This window comes from Chlorocebus sabaeus, chromosome 5 (assembly GCF_047675955.1).
Source record: "Chlorocebus sabaeus isolate Y175 chromosome 5, mChlSab1.0.hap1, whole genome shotgun sequence".
Lineage (NCBI taxonomy): Eukaryota > Metazoa > Chordata > Mammalia > Primates > Cercopithecidae > Chlorocebus > Chlorocebus sabaeus.
This window is the reverse complement of record NC_132908.1, coordinates 3,967,293-3,983,330: the sequence shown is the minus strand read 5'-3', so window position 1 is coordinate 3,983,330 and position 16,038 is coordinate 3,967,293. Positions and strand designations below refer to the sequence as shown.

The window sequence follows — 16,038 nt, the reverse complement described above, 5'->3', positions numbered from 1 at the left end:
GAGTTCTAGACCAGTCTGGCCGACATGGAGAAACCCTATCTCTACTAAAAATACACAAATTAGCCAGGCATGGTGGTGCACATCTGTAATCCCCGCTGCTCAGGAGGCTGAGTCAGGAGAATTGCTTGAACCCAGGAGGTGGAGGATGCAGTGAACCAAGATCGCACCATTGCACTCCAGCCTGGGCAACAGAGTGAGACTCCATCTCAATTAAAGAAAAAAAGAAGGGACCCTGCTTTGTTCATGATTTTATTCTCAGTGCGTGGCATACACCAGGCCTGAAATAAATGTTATTTAAATGTTAAATTACATTGTCCCTCTTTCCGATACATTTGCCATCTGGTTAAATTCCAGTGAAGACAAAGGATGGATTTGTTTAAATAAAGTTTGCTTCTTTTTCAAAAATTCCTTGGGCTCTTCCTGGAAAAGCTGCTCCTTTGCCATCTTCCCAGCAGATTCCCGGCGCGGGATCCACCCGCCTGTTCACAGCTCCTTCTGGTGCGGCGTGGGTCCAGGTGTTAGTTCAGCCTCTAAGGAGAATTGTAAAGATATATGTCAAGTGTCCTTTTGACCACCTTTTTTTTTTTTTCTATAGGGGGGATTTTGTGAGAGAATAATATGTATGTGGACCTCAGCTTAACAAAAGCTGAATGTTCCTGGAGTGAGTGTTTGAATCCAACAGGAAGTAGATGCTCGACGGCTCTGAGTCAGGGGAGGTTTTAATGGCCTTTTGGTGCATGGTAGGGTCTCGTTTTTCGGGGTAGTTTTGCAATCTCTGATACAGGTAAGATGGTCAGTGCCGAAGGCTGCCATGATGTCTACACTGACCGTTGTGAAGGTACTCACCGGACTGGTATTTACAGAGAGAAATAAACCCAAGCAGGGTCTAGGGTCAACCAATCTGCTTTGCTGCCTTCACAGGGAGGTCCTGGGACCCTTTTATGAAGGAAGTTTTTAATGCTTATTTTAACCCTGAAGGTAAAACATGAAACATGCAGCCGTTACTCCAAGAAAACGTAATGTGGGTAACTGGAGTGTCTCGGTGGCCCACAGTCTCCCTGAGGCCACATCTCTCCGGAGAGATCGTGGATGTCCGTCGTAAACTATGACCTGTTCACATTTTCACTTTCCTCTCAACTTTCCAGGAGTGAGTCGTCCCCAGAGAGCAAGATGGAGCTGCGTTTCAACAGACGGTGCTTTCAATCTGTGCTGACTGTAACTTTTATCCATCATAGGTTTGAAGACTTACCTGATATCGGGTCAGAGAGCCAAGGAGTCTCGCTGCAGCTGTGCAGAGGCCTTGCTTTCTGGCTTTGAGATCATTGACGGCTCACAGGTGTCCTCAGGCCCTAGGGGACAGGGGACAGCGTCATCAGGGAATGTCAGTGACTTGGCGCAGACTGTCAAAACCTTTGATAACCTTAAGGTTAGTTTTTTTTTTTTTTTTCCTACTTCTAAAACTTTCTATTAATTCTGCAGTAGAGCACGTGAAATAATAAACAGCCTCCAGGTCTGAGGCAGACAACGTGGAATAACCTTCTATTTGGTTTTTGCGATTTTAATATTTAGTCTAAAGTTAGTAGCATTTTGTATTTTTAATATCCTTGCTTTTTGACATACTACGCACCTCCATTTCCTTTCCGTTGCATAAGGATGCTTCTCATTTGAATTATTAGTTACTTTTTCCTCCTGGGACCTGTGGTGTTTTGGGATTTCTAGAGGCTAGTGATAAATGACAGTAAAGGTGGCTCTCCTTGGCACCTTGGGTGGAGAGCTAGCTGATAATCTGATTTCAGAGACCACTTTCTCAAATACTTCTACGTCTCTTGAAATCCACTATTTTATGGTTATTTGAAATGATGTTGGTGTGGGTAAATCCTAGGACACAGCTCACTGAGAGGACAGGCTGCCGAGAACATTGTAGTATTTCATTATTGGAACCGGGATTTCCTGGTAGCCGTCTAGAAGTGCCTGTTTCTGGACTGACCTGTCATCATAAATTACCAAGGAACTGGCGCGGTCGACCTTGGGCGTGTGAAATCATTTCAGTTTATGAGCTGTTCCTCCGCTTTCACGTTTGATTTAGTTTCCCCACTGGTACCTTCTGTTTATTTTTATAGTTTACGCATCTCCTGTCTCCATTCTTAAAATGAGAGAGAGAGAATCACAACAGTTCCCCTGCGCTGCTTTGTGTTGTCAGATAACGCAGTGGGGTATGCGTGAGGATGGCGGCCAGTGGTTACGGCTTCACCCAGTGTGTCCCTGCCTCTCCACGTTCATTCACAGGCTTGAAAGCTGCTGTTGGTGTTTACGATGAACAGCCTTCGTTATGTGGCAGTCAGCCGGGGTATCCAGATTATTTACTGGGTCAGGATACATAGTGCCTGTCGCCCAGTTACCTGTAACGATGACACCTGGGTTCTGTCAACCCTGCTCGTGTATCATGTTGGTTGGGTGCTTTGTTAGTGTAATGCAGGGCTTCTCACCTTGGCACCGCTGGCATTTTGGACCAGGTAGTCCTGTGTGGTGGGGCTGTCCTGTGCACTGTCAGATGGCTGGCAGCATCCCTAGCCTCCACCTGCCAGATGCCAGCATACCCACCCGTACCCTACTCCCCAACTGTGCCAACCAAAAATGCCTCCGGACATGGCCCAGTGTCCCCTGGGGGTGCAGAGTCATCCCTGAGTGAAAACCACCGGGACAGTGGTGTTGGACCCTCTCTTCCCCGTACTCTTGGCACACGCGTAAAGCTCATGTATCTGAGATTCCCTGGATGCCTGCAAACTTTAAAGACAGCCGTCTTGCCTGGGCTGACATTTTGCAGGAGTCAGAAAATGGAGCTCTGGGCTCCTAGACAGCGGACCCGGGAAGGGAGGGGCTGGCGTGGAGAGGAGTCAGGAATGGTTTTGCTATTTGGGGAAAAATGGTTTCCTCCAGCCTGCAAACTGAGCTGTATTGAAGTAGTGAAAGACAGCCCAAGCCAAAAATAAATAATTTGTTGTGTTTGCCATTTTAGCATCCACATATGTGTGTTTCTGTCCATTAGGGGATGCGGTCGCAGAGTTCCCCATATCACACGCTCATGGGTTTAGTGACCACGGGTTTCGCCATGGCGATGCTACACTGCTTTGCACTCATCTATATATTTGTTTTGATCAGAATGAGCAAAAACCATTTAGGATATCTCCTTGGCATGTGGAGATTTTCCAAATATCGTTGAACATTTCTGAGAATCTTGTAATCTATCTCAGGTTGACAGAAGGCCAGGCAGGGTGGCTCACGCCTGTAATCCTGGCACTTTGGGCGGCCGAGGTGGGAGGAACGGCTGAGGCTAGGATTTTGAGACCAGCTTGGTCATCGTAGCAAGACATCGTCTCTACAAAAAAATTTTTTTAATTAACTGGGCTTGGTGGCATGTGCCTGCCATCCCAGCTACTCGGGAGGCTGAGCCAAGAGGATCACTTGAGCCCAGGTATTTAAGGCTGCAGGGAGCTGTGATTGTACTGCTGCACTCCAGCCTGGGCCACAGAGTGAGACCTTGCCCTGTCTCAAAAAAAAGGAGGGGGGGTGGCACTCAGTGGTAAAGTAAATTCGGGAAACTCTGGATATTCAACACAGAAAGGGTTTCTTTACTGCAGGACTTCTCAGAGCCTTCGCTACGCTAGTAGACAGTATCTAGGCCTTTGGAGGAGGACGTGGTGTATGCCGCACTCTCAGGCCTCTTTGAGCACAGTTGTTTTCTTCAAGCTGCACCTTGCAGGGCTAATGTGGTCTCACCTTTTGGGGAAATGCTCATGTAGTAAAAGGAGTTTCATGCCAAGGACTAATACATTAGAGAAAAGGTGTTCAGGAAGCGTTCCCTGAAGGAACACGCGTAGATTTTCGCCTGTGTCCTGTTCCTGCTGCCGCTCACTTGCGATACGCATGGCTTCGCTTTCCCTCTGAACTCCTGGCTGCGTTCACTGTTCAGCTCCACCACGCTTTCCTGTGCCTGCCCAGCCAATAACGCTGTTCCCTCGTCTCCAAATTCTCAGTCCCTTCAGTCTGTCCCACTTGGCTGTAACATACACGATCTTAAATCTTTGTTTCCTATGCGCCTTCCTCTGAGCTCTTTGCATTCAGAGACTGTGTGTTAAATAACTTAAATATTTCCCAAGTGTCGAGCATGGTGCCTGGCATGTAGTAATTAACAGTTTCTTTTTGGCTTAAGTTTTTAATTCTTTAATTAAACACACAGAGCGATGCAGCTCTGCAGAGCCAGGCGAAGGACTGAAGTCAGAAGCCCAAGCGGAACTGTGTAGAACCAGGGCAGCCCCCATGAATGTGTGTCCTCTGTGACCTTAAGTCATCTCCCAGGTCATAGCTGGAAAATTCTTACCTAATGTGACATAAGCTGTGTACTGTAACGACCTACCAGGAAATGGTAGTGATGTCAAAAGCCAGAACTTTGGTCCTGAAGTCATAGCTCCAAGGGAACCCTTTCTACACCCAACTGTCGGCTTCTTTTTGTTTGTTTAAGAGATGGGGTCTCGCTCTGTTGCTCAGGCTAAAGTACCAGTGGCATGATCTTAGCTCACTGCAGCTCAGACTCCCGGGCTCAAGTGATCCTCCCAAGTCAGCCTCCTGAGTAGCTAGGGCCACAGGCATGTGCCACCATGCCTAGCTAATTTTTAAATTTTTTTTGCTCTGTTGCCCGGGATGGTTGCAAACTCCTGGGGTCATACCATCTTCCTGCCTTGGCCTCTTAAAATGCTGGGATTACAGGCATGAACCACTGTGCCTAGCCTTGGGTTCTTTTTTTTTTTTTTTTTGAAACGGAGTCTTGCTCTGTCACCTAGGCTGGAGTGCAGTGGCTCGATCTCTGCTCACCGCAAGCTCTGCCTCCCGGGTTCACGCCATTCTCCCGCCTCAGCCTCCGGAGTAGCTGGGACTACAGGCGCCCGCCACCACGCCCGGGTAATTTTTTGTATTTTTAGTAGAGACAGGGTTTCACCGTGTTAGCCAGGATGGTCTCAATCTCCTGACCTTGTGATCCGCCTGCCTCCCAAAGTGCTGGGATTACAGGCGTGAGCCACTGCGCCTGGCCCCTTGGGTTCTTGAAGTGACCAGCAGTGAGAGATCCTCACCCGAGGGGCCCTGATATTGCATAATGTGGGGGACAGATGCTGCCCAAGTGAAGGAAGGAGGGGTCAAGAAGGAAACCAAGGAGTGAGCATTAGAGGCGAGGACGCTACTGTCAGCGTTACAGAGGGGAGGCGGAGCATGGCGGGAAGGGCCGCAATTTGAAACAAGACCCTTCTCAAAGCCTTGGCTTTGCCACTGTGAAGAAATTGCAGCCAGGTGCCGTGGCTCACGCCTGTAGTTGTAGCCACTCAGATGGCTGAGGCGGGAGGATCGCTTGAGCCCGGGAGTTTGAGGCTGCAGTAAGCCATATGATGGTGCCACCACACTCCAACTGGGGTGACAGAACCAGATGCTGTCTCAAAAAAAAAAAAAAAAAGAAAAGAAAAAGAAAGAAAGAAAGAAAAGGAAAAGAAAAAAAGGAAGAGAAAACACATACTTAATTCTTCTAAGCAAGAGTTTTCCTCATCAGTGCAGTGGTGATGAGGAAGGGACCTCTCGGGATTGCTGGGAAATTAGCTGGAGTGGCGCCTGCAGACGCTAGGGCTGAGGAGAAGCCCTGCTCGCACTGGGCACTCCTTCACTCCACATAGAGCAGGGACAGTGACCACAGACGGAGCCATGGAGGGCTGGGAGAGGCCGAGAGACGGTCCCGCCTTGCCTGCAAGAGGTCACTGACTCACTGGGGAGGGTCCCATATTCTCCGCGGTTCCGACTCGAGGGAGATTCTCAGTGATTGCGGCTGACGATTGCTGCGGGTTGGATGCTCTCGGCCATAACCAAGTCACTGGTATGACACGGGAGCATATGTGCCTTGGCCTGTTGAATGTGACGTCAGCACTCCAGCGGGCGTTTGCTTTCCATTTTCTCATGAACCCTGTGGGTGGTGAGTGGATCTAGATGCCATATGTCAATAAAAACAGCTTTTCCAACATCTTCATGAAGAAAAAGAAAACCCAGCTGGGCTCCGTGGCTCACACCTGTAATCCCAGCACTTCGGGAGGCCGAGGCAGGCAGATCACCTGAGGTCAGGAGTTCAAGACCAGCCTGGCCAACATGGTAAAACCCCATCTCTACTAAAACTACAAAAATTAGCCAGGTGTGGTGACATACGCCTGTAGTCCTAGCTACTCAGGAGGCTGAGGCAGGAGGATCCCTTGAACCTAGGAGGTGAAGGTTGCAGTGAGCCGAGACCATGCCACTGCACTTCAGCCTGGGCTATTAGAGTGAGACTCCATCTTGAGAAGAAAAGAAAACCCAAAATTGAATTACTTTTATCACATTAGTTCTGATCAGTGAACCATTCGAGCTGTGAAAGCATCTTAGTTCATCTCTGAAAGGCCTCCCCGGGAGCGCACCTGCGTGGCTGGTCTTCCTGAGTTTACCTTCATCTATTATTTAGAACCCCAGGCTGCTTGGCCACTGGGTGTTTCTACATGGACCAGTCAGTAACAAAGCTAATGATGTATATTTACCCATATGGGGATGATTCAGGGAGCACCTGTCTTGCTTTCAAAAGCTTTCTCCCTCCCCTTTGAGGCCATTCACCTCAGGAACTATCCTTTTGTGACAGTGAATTTTGAAAATGACCCTCAATAAATGATCACTTCTTTGCTCTACTTGTTTTCTGTGTGTCCAGTCATTATGAATAGGCTCAGCCAGCCCGATTTGGGGAAGGAGGGGGCTTTTCATTCATTATAGAAATTGAAAAAATGATTTTATAGACACATACATAAATAAATATATACAGCTTAGAAATTAACTAGGTATTTATTATAAGCAGTAGTCTGAATTGATAGTGGTGATGCTTGCACATTCCTGTGAATATGCTAAAAACCCTGGAGTTATATACTTGAAATGGGTGCATTATATGCTGTGCGAATTACATCTTAATAAAGCTGTTGTAAAACCAAAGGGTAGTCTCTGTCAGGTGAGGTGGTCACGCCTGTAATCCCAGCACTTTGGGAGGCCAAGGTAGACAGATCACCTGAGGTCAGGAGTTCGAGACCAGCCTGGCCAACGTGGTGAAACCCCAAGTCTACTAAAAATAAAAAAATTAGCCGGGCGTGGTGGCGCACACCTGTAATCCCAGCTACTTGGGAGACTGAGGCAGCAGAATCTCTTGAACCTGGAGATGGAGGTTGCAGTGATCTGAGATCGTATCACTGCCCTCTAGCCTGGGCGACAGAGTGAGATTCCATGTCAAAAAACAAAAACAATTAAAACAAACCAAAAAAAACCCATCTCTATAAAAACTGTAAAAATTAGCCAGGCATGTTGGTATCCACCTGTAGTTCCAGCTACCTGGGAGGCTGAGGTGGGAGGATCTCTTGAGCCTGGGAGGCAGAGGCTACAGTGAGCCAAGAGCGCACCATTGCACTCTAGCCTGGGCACTAGAATGAGACCTCGTCTCAAAAAAGAAAGGTGGGGCGGGGGAGGAATAGGAACTTCACAGTGTACAAACCAGGCAGACGCCACCTTCACCAAATGATCCAGGTGAGCCTCCCTGCTAGGACGACACATGGCCATCCTGTACCCCAGTGTGGTGTCGTGAGAAGGGCATGTCACCTCTGCAGCATTCTTTCCGCAAACCCCAAACCTCAGTCTGCTGTGAGAAAGCACCAGGCAGGTCCAGATCCGGACATTTGACAAAATACCTGGCCGGGACTTCAAACGCAGCAGGGCCAGGAGAGACAGGGAAAGATAGAGGAACCCCCATATGCTGGGGTGAGCAGGAGGCGTGAGGACTAAATGCAACACGGGACCTAGAGGAGACCCCGAACAGCAAAGGGACATCAGGGAAACCGGGGACATCCTGCAGATGTAAATAAAGCCTGCAGCTTAGGTAACAGTATCGCTCCAGCATGAGTTGCTTTGGTCTTGATAACTGTACTGCAGGTCTGTACGAAGGATATACGCAGACTCCTTGAACTGTCTTTCCCACTCTCTGCAAGTCTAAAATTATTTCCAAGTAAGAAATTATATATGTGTGTAGAGAGAGGGATGGAAATGTATGTGCGGAATCATTGAACTGGCATCGCCCGAGAGTGAAATATTGCACTTCCATGAAGTTTCTCCAAATGCTAAATATTTTCTTATTTTGACTTCATGAAGGACTATTTCCACAGCTGGTAACAGTCTTCCTGCCTGACAGTCTGCTGAGTATATTTTCATCTATTTTTGACTCGGGTCGTCATCACCAGCCTGGTTATTGAGCCTAGTGGTCCTTTAGGGCTCCGCCCCGTGTGGTTCTGAGATCGTGTGTGTGAGTTTTTACACGTGTGTGTTCGTGTGGTGCGTTGTCTGGTATTCTCAGGCCATCTGCTGTCTGTTCTTACCGCTTTGGGGATGTAAGAAAATTTCTTTTTCTCTGATAATTACTGCTTATCTTTTCTTCTAATATTCTACTTCTATTTTTCCCTAATGTTTCATTAGCAGAAATGCTCTATTTTGAAGTACTTATGCCTGTACCTAACCTGTTAGCTTAAACAGCGATGCCAGGGACATAGAGTGAGCCCGGTGGCTCTGCACACTGATGGGCTGCCCCGTTCGCCTGGAGATTTCCGGGGCCGGGAGCTCTGCTGCCTGGGCTCACCACCTGCTTTATGCAGTTCCAGCCGTACCATGTGGCTCTGGGCCGGTGCCTGCTCTGTCTCAAATGTCCTCATCTGTAAAATGGAACCGATCCTAGTGCCTGCATCGTGGGTGCTTACGAGGGCTAAGTAGATACAAAGAGTTTCAAAGAACACCTCAGGAAACTGTATTTGTGGTTATTGTGGGTGCCATGCCATGACTCTTCCTGTTCGCCATGTTCAACATCATTTTGAGTTTGGGAGCAAAGGATGTTTCTGATAACATGACATCTTGCAAAACAGTCCTGTTGAGAAGACGAAGCAGGCAAAGCCAGGGCTCTTCTAGTGGTGTATCCTCCTCATTTCTGAGAAAAGAGGTTTCCCCACTCCCTCCCTTGACAGTTTTGAAAAGGGACAGCTGTTGGCTGAGAAATGATTTATCTTGTGATGAGAAATAACCTTGAAGAAAAAACGGTTTTATAGCTTTGTGCCATATATTTTGACCGGAATGTAGGGTGCACGTCCTGAAATGTGTTAAAAACAAATGCAAATGTGCCCAAGTGTGTTAGAGAAATGGCTACACTCTTCCCTCCAAAGCCCACGTCCACATGGGGGAAGGAGCAAAGATAATCCGGGAAAATGCAGAGTTTGCTCTTGGGCGTTCTCCAGGGAATCTCAGGTTACCCAGGCAACAGCCAGCAAACTCCTTGGCCCGCCAAGCGCGCTGCTGGGAGGACCTTAGAAGTCTTGAGACTTCCCTTGGTGCCCAAGGGCCCAGAGTGCTGCTCGGAAGAACCAAGAGGACAGGCATAGCTGCTCAGGTCACTCTAGGGGAACAAGGCCCAGGAGAGCAAGGTGCCAGGATTATTGCTGGGTCCTCCTTGTGCCAGGAAAGGGGGCCAGAGCCGTACGACGGTGGTCCGGGTCCCGGGGCCCTGGAGTCTGTGGCCGTCCGCAGAGCGATCATTGCTGCCTCACAGTGTGGCTGCAAAGGACAAGATCACACAGTAGAGACTGCAGATACCATGTGAATGGGGGCCCGACTGGTTCCTGGGTAGGACCTTGGCACATAGACATTCCTAAGTCATAGTAGCTGCTGTCATTATGACGCTGCTTTTTCTCTAACGTGCCTGCCCGTGTGGCTCCCTGTGAGCCCGCCACTAGGGTTGTCTCCCAAGGCAGTGAGGTGCTTCCATGCCTGGAGCTTCCTGGAGTCGGAAATACTCTTCCCAGGGAGGGCTCACCAGGGGTGGAGAGGCCTGCAGCTGTGCAGGGGGAGACGATGTTTAGCCGGCTGGGAAACGTTTCACAGAGGCATCCGTGTTTGGCAAAAAACAGTTCGTGAAATGTCTTAATCCAGATTAAAATTAAGCTAGCGAATTGCCCAAGGAAAATTGCTGTGGGGGGTGGGAGGTAGGAGGTCGGGGGAGGGAAACAAACCCACCCACTGTTGCATGGTAGGACCCTCCTGGTAGAGAAGAGGCCTCTAACTACTGCTCAGAAGGGGATGTTGAGATGTGAGAATCTCTCCATTGGGTAGATGGATGTCTGTCTCTTTTTTCTTCTTCTTTTTTTTTGAGATGGAGTTTCGCTCTTGTTGCCCAGGCTGGCGTGCAGCGGCGTGATCTCGGCTCACGGCAACCTCTACCTCCCCGGTTCAAGCGATTCCCCTGCCTCAGCCTCCCCAGTAGCTAAAACTACAGGCGCGCACCACCACGCCTGGCTAATTTTTTATATTTTAGTAGAGACGGGGTTTCACTGTGTTAACCAGGATGGTCTCAATCTCCTGATCTCATGATCCACTCACCTTGGCCTTCCAAAGTGCTGGGATTACAGGTATGAGACACCACCCTCGGCCTCTTTTTTTTTTTTTTTTTTTAAAGAGACAGGGTGTTGCTCTCTGACCCAGTTCGCAGTGGAGTGGCACAACCATAGCTCACTACAGCCTCTCCCTCCTGGGCTCAAGCGACCCTCCCACCTCAGCCTCCTGAGTAGCTGGGACTATAGGCACACACCACGATGCCCAGCTAATTTTTAAAATTTTTAAAAAGCTTTTGTAGAGATGGAGTATTGCTACATTGCCCAGGTTGATCTCAAACTCCTGGGCTCAGGCAAGCCATCACACCCAGCTCTAAGATTTCTTTTGTTTCATTTGTTTTAAAGTTTTCATCTAGAAAGTTTATCCCCCAAAAGGAAAGTAGCTGAGGAAGAAACAGAACAACAGAAATCCACTTTTTTTTTTTTTTGAGCCGGAGTCTTGCTCTGTTGCCCAGGCTGGAGTGCAATGGCACGATCTGGGCTCACTGCAACCTCCGTCTCCTGGGTCCAAGTGACTCTCCTGCCTCAGTCTCCCCAGTAGTGGGGATTACAGGCATGTGCCACCACACCCAGCTAATTTTTGTATTTTTAGTAGAGACAGGGTTTTGCCGTGTTGACCACGCTGGTCTTGAACTCCTGACCTCAGGTGATTCACCCGCCTCAGCCTCCCAAAGGGCTGGGATTACAGGAATGAGCCACCACGCCCAGCCAAAATCCGCATTTTCAAAGTGCCGTAAAATGATGGCTGCTGGGTCCGGGTGACACAGGTCCGTGGGGCCATGCCACCTAGCGTGGCCTGGAGTCTGCACCTGGCTCTCCCCCCACCTCCCATACCCCCACTTCCTGGACAAACCTGTTGGGAATGGAATAGGCAGTGAGCGCTATCCCGGCCCTCAGGAGGCCGGAGCCTGGGTGTCTACAGCTGGCCATGTGACCCACGCAGCCTTTTCCTTCTGCAAGCACAACCTCTTCTGCCGTTTGTGGGCAGCTCTGCAGGACCTCACTTCTGTATCAGAACTTCTTATCACCGCTGGGTGCGGGCCTCGGCCTCTGTTCAAGGGGATTGTAAGCAAAGCACTGAGTTCCCCACCTGTAGAGACCACTGCCCCAGGCTCCGCAGAGAGCAGCCTCATCCCAGTGGGCACTCCCGGGGTCCACCGGCCTTCCAGCCCCTCCGAGGGAAGTCCTTGCAGAGGGCATGGAGCCCCCGCTGTCCTCAGTGTGCCCTCTGGTGCCAAGTTGGTTTGACTCTCACGGTGGCATATTCATGGCTCTAAATGCATAGAAAATCTCATAAAGCCAGGAAAGCCAGTGTGCTGTGGGGGGCACTGAAGAAGCAGGTGGCCTCGTCTTAAAGCACAGCAGGGTTGGCCGGGCACAGTGGCTCACACCTGTAATCCCAGCACTTTGGGAGGCTGAGGCAGGCAGAGCACTTGAGGCCAGGAGTTCGAGACCAGCCTGACCAATGTGGTGAAACCCCATCTGTACTGAAAATCGAAAATTAGCCAGCCATGTTGGTGGGCGCCTGTAATCCCATCTATTCAGGAGGCTGAGGCAGCAGAACTGCTTGAACCCGAGAGGTGCAGGTTGCAGTGAGCCGAGATCGCCCCACTGCACTCCAGCCTGGGTGATAGAGGGAGACTCAGTCTCAAAAAAAAAAAAAAAGAGAAAAGCACAGCAGATGAACTTGAGGCAAGAAAAATACCTGAAACAGACTGATGCCAGGAGATTCCTGTGACTAAATGGCTACAGAAGAATGATACCAAGGGCTGTTCTGTCTGTAATCAAGGACACTGAATTACCAGATGAACTCTTTAATGACCAGACAGCATAGTTAACAGAAGTTTTCGTATTCACTGCCAGTGTTTACCAAGCACTCACTCACACTTCAGGCTTTGGCTGAGCCAAGTGCGGCAAATGCTTCCACACCTCCGGCTTCCTTTCCTGGTCTACCAGTTGGCCCCTGAAATGGCTGTTGTGTTTCATCAAGCACCAAGCACCAAGCACCCCACCTTAGCCACACAAGAGAGTTCCCTCAGGCATCGTTTACACGTGGTATCAGGCATGCCTACTTTATTCTTCTCTTGGTATTAGATTTTTTTTTCATTTAATAAGATCAGTGGTGTCATTGGCAAGTATGTATATATACACACACACACATATACACACACACATGTATACACACACATATACACACACATACACACATACTTACACATACACCCACACACATATATATACACCTACACATATATACACACATATACCCACACACATATATATGCACCCACACATACACACACATATATACACACATACATATATACACACACACATATATACACACACACATATATATACACACACCCACACACATATATATCTCTACACATATACACACACACATACACCCACACACATATATATGCACCCACACATACATACACACACACATATATACACACATACATATACACACACACATATATACACACACACATATATATACACACACCCACACACATATATATATCTACACATATATACACACACATACACCCACACACATATATATGCACCCACACATACATACACACATATATACACACATATATACACACACACATATACACACACACATATATACACACACATATATATACACACACCCACACACATATATATATCTACACATATATACACACACACATACACCCACACACATATATATGCACCCACACATATATACACACACAGATATACACACACACACACATATATATATTTTTTTGAGACTGGGTTTGCTCTGTCACCCACGCTGGAGTGCAGTGGCACAGTCACAGTTCACTGCAGCCTTGACTTCCTGGGCTCAAGCAATCCTCCTGCCTCAGCCTCCCAAGTAACTAGGGCCACAGGCACATGCCATGACGCTCAGCTAATTTGTATTATTTTTTATAGAGACAAGATCTCCCTATGTTGCCCAGGCTGGTCTTGAACTCCTGTCCTCAAGCGATCCTCCTGCCTCGCCCTCCCAAAGTTCTGGGATTACAGGTGTGAACCAGCACGCCAGCAAAATGTTTGGAAGTGTAACTCTGCCAGTCCATACCAAGAGATGCTTTCAGATAGACTCACTGTATGTTATTGACAACTAGAACATTTGACCTCTGTTGATAATGTCAGTTTTTAAAGAGCTATAAGCAAATGTTATGTGGATGCCATTATTTGCTCAGATATGTTAGTTAATGATTTCACTAGCTGTTTTGGCATGTATATTTTCATTTTTTGAATGCATACAAATGTTCAAATTTAGCTTGTGTGTTACATCAGATTCCCAAACTATACAACCCTGTAGAATCTTTGTTTCTTTTATTTAATATAGTACAGGCCTGCAGTTTAACTTAAAATACAACCTGGGTCATATCTTTGCCCTTAGGTAGTGACACTTATTTTAAATTTCCAAAATAATATCTGGCCTCCCATAATTTATTTCAATGTTTTACAGTTCTTACGGCAAGGAAATTGCTTTTGAGTCCTAAAAAAAAAAAAAATCTTTCTTGCCACAGTTGTCTTCTTCATTGGAAGCTGTTAGTTGCTTTCTTAGACAGTTCCTAGGTTACTGGGTCACATTAATAATAATAATGAGTTTATTAAGTGGTATACTGTATGCTAGGAACTGTGCTAGGCTATATATATACTTATTTAATTATTATTATTATTTTTAAGACAGGGTCTTTGTCTCTTGCCCCAGGCTGGAGTGCAGTGGCGCCATCAAAGCTCACTGCAGTCTTGACCTCCCAGACTCAAACAGCTCTCCCATCTCAGCCCCACGAGTAGCTGGGACTACAGGCACATGCCACCAGGCCAGGCTCATTTTTATACTTTTTGTTGAGGCAGGGTTTTGCCATGTTGCCCAGGCTGGCCTCAAATTCCTGGACTCAAGCCATCCTCCCACTCCAGCCTCCCAAAGTGCTGGGATTACAGATGTGAGCCACCACACCTGGCCAATTTCATTTAATTTCATTTAATTCTTAGCAACATATCTTCACTCTTGTTTTATAGATGAGGGAACTGAGGTAAAGTGATTTGAACAGAGTCTCCTAGCTAGTAAGTACTTCACTAGGGTTTGAATCCTAGTTTGTGAGAAATAAAGGCTTTGTTCTTTTTAGTGTACCTGTATTAAATCTTGCCTTCTCTTTTCTAGGTCCATTAATTCCTATAAACTTTTAATTACTCCTAGATCTGGAAATCATGTACCTCTGATTATTCAGCCCATCTTATGAGACTAGCTCACCATCACACGGAGCTTAAGAACCTTGGATTTGTGTCCTAGCATAGTTGGTGACCAGTTTATTTACTTAATAACAGCTTTGTTGAGATATAATTCACATACTCTAACATGGATCTTTTTGGCCAGGCGTGGTGGCTCATGCCTGTAATCCCAGCACTTTGGGAGGCCAAGATGGGTGGATCACCTGAGGTCAGGAGCTCAAGACCAGCCTGGCCAACATGGCAAAACCCCATTTCTACTAAAAACACAAAAAAATTAGCCAGGCGTGGTGGCGGGTGCCTGTAATCCCAACTACTTGGGAGGCTGAGGCAGGAGAATCACTTGAACCCAGGAGGCGGAGGTTGCAGTGAGGCAAGATCATGCCACTGTACTCCAACCTGGGCGACAAGAGTGAAACTCCGTCTCAAAAAAAATTATAAAATCAATCCTTTTAAAGTGTACAGTTCAATGGTTTTTAGTATATTTAGCAAAAGGTTGTACAGCCATGACCATGGTCAATTTTAGAACATTTTTATCATCTCAAAGAGAAACCCTGTTGAAATACCACAAACGAAGTGGCTTTTAAACAACAGAAATATATTTCTCACAGTTCTGGAGGTTGGGAAGTCTGAGATCAAGGTCCCAGAAGATTCAGTGTCCAGTGAGGACCCATTCCTGTTTCCCAGATGGTGCCTTCTCCCAGGGCGGGAGGGACGAAGGATTTCTCTGGGGCCTCTTTCATGAGGGCACTAATCCCATTTTGAAGGCTTGTCCCCCATGACCTAATTACCTCCCAAGGCTTTGTCCCCCCAATGCCATCCCCTTGGGAATTAGGATTTCAGCATCTGACTTTTGAGGAGACACAAACATTCGAACCGTAGCAAACCCCACAGCCCTTAGCAGCCACTCCCCCTTCCTGCTCCCATACCGCCTGGTCACCATGAATCTGCCTTCTCCCTCTAAGGATTCACCTTTTCTGAATATTTCACGTAGACGGGATCACGTAATATCTGTGCTGTGTCTTGCCTCCCTCACTGTGCTGCGGCAGGCATCAGTGGTTCCATCTTTTTCGTGGCTAACAGCCCATTGTTCGAATAGACCACAGTTTGTTGATCCATTGTCCAGTCAGTGAACATTCCCGGTTCCACGTTTCGGGTCACGTTGCGTTCGTGCACGGGTTTCTGTGTGTTTCCATTGTCACAGGTGGCTTTCGGCTCTTCCCCGAGTGGTTCTGTGCGCCTTCCCCTTGCTCACCACCAT

General features: G+C 47.7%; 1 protein-coding gene across 3 annotated transcripts in view; it reads left to right on the top strand.

The window, feature by feature from the left end:
• ADCY9 (adenylate cyclase 9) overlaps nucleotides 1-16,038 on the top strand; it is a 156,125-nt gene that overhangs the window by 109,501 nt on the left and 30,586 nt on the right. For all 3 annotated transcript variants that reach the window (XM_007984114.3, XM_007984098.3, XM_007984107.3), the window contains exon 3: nucleotides 1,236-1,426. In XM_007984114.3, the coding sequence (XP_007982305.3) occupies nucleotides 1,236-1,426 (191 nt within the window). The remainder of the gene's footprint in view (nucleotides 1-1,235; nucleotides 1,427-16,038) is intronic.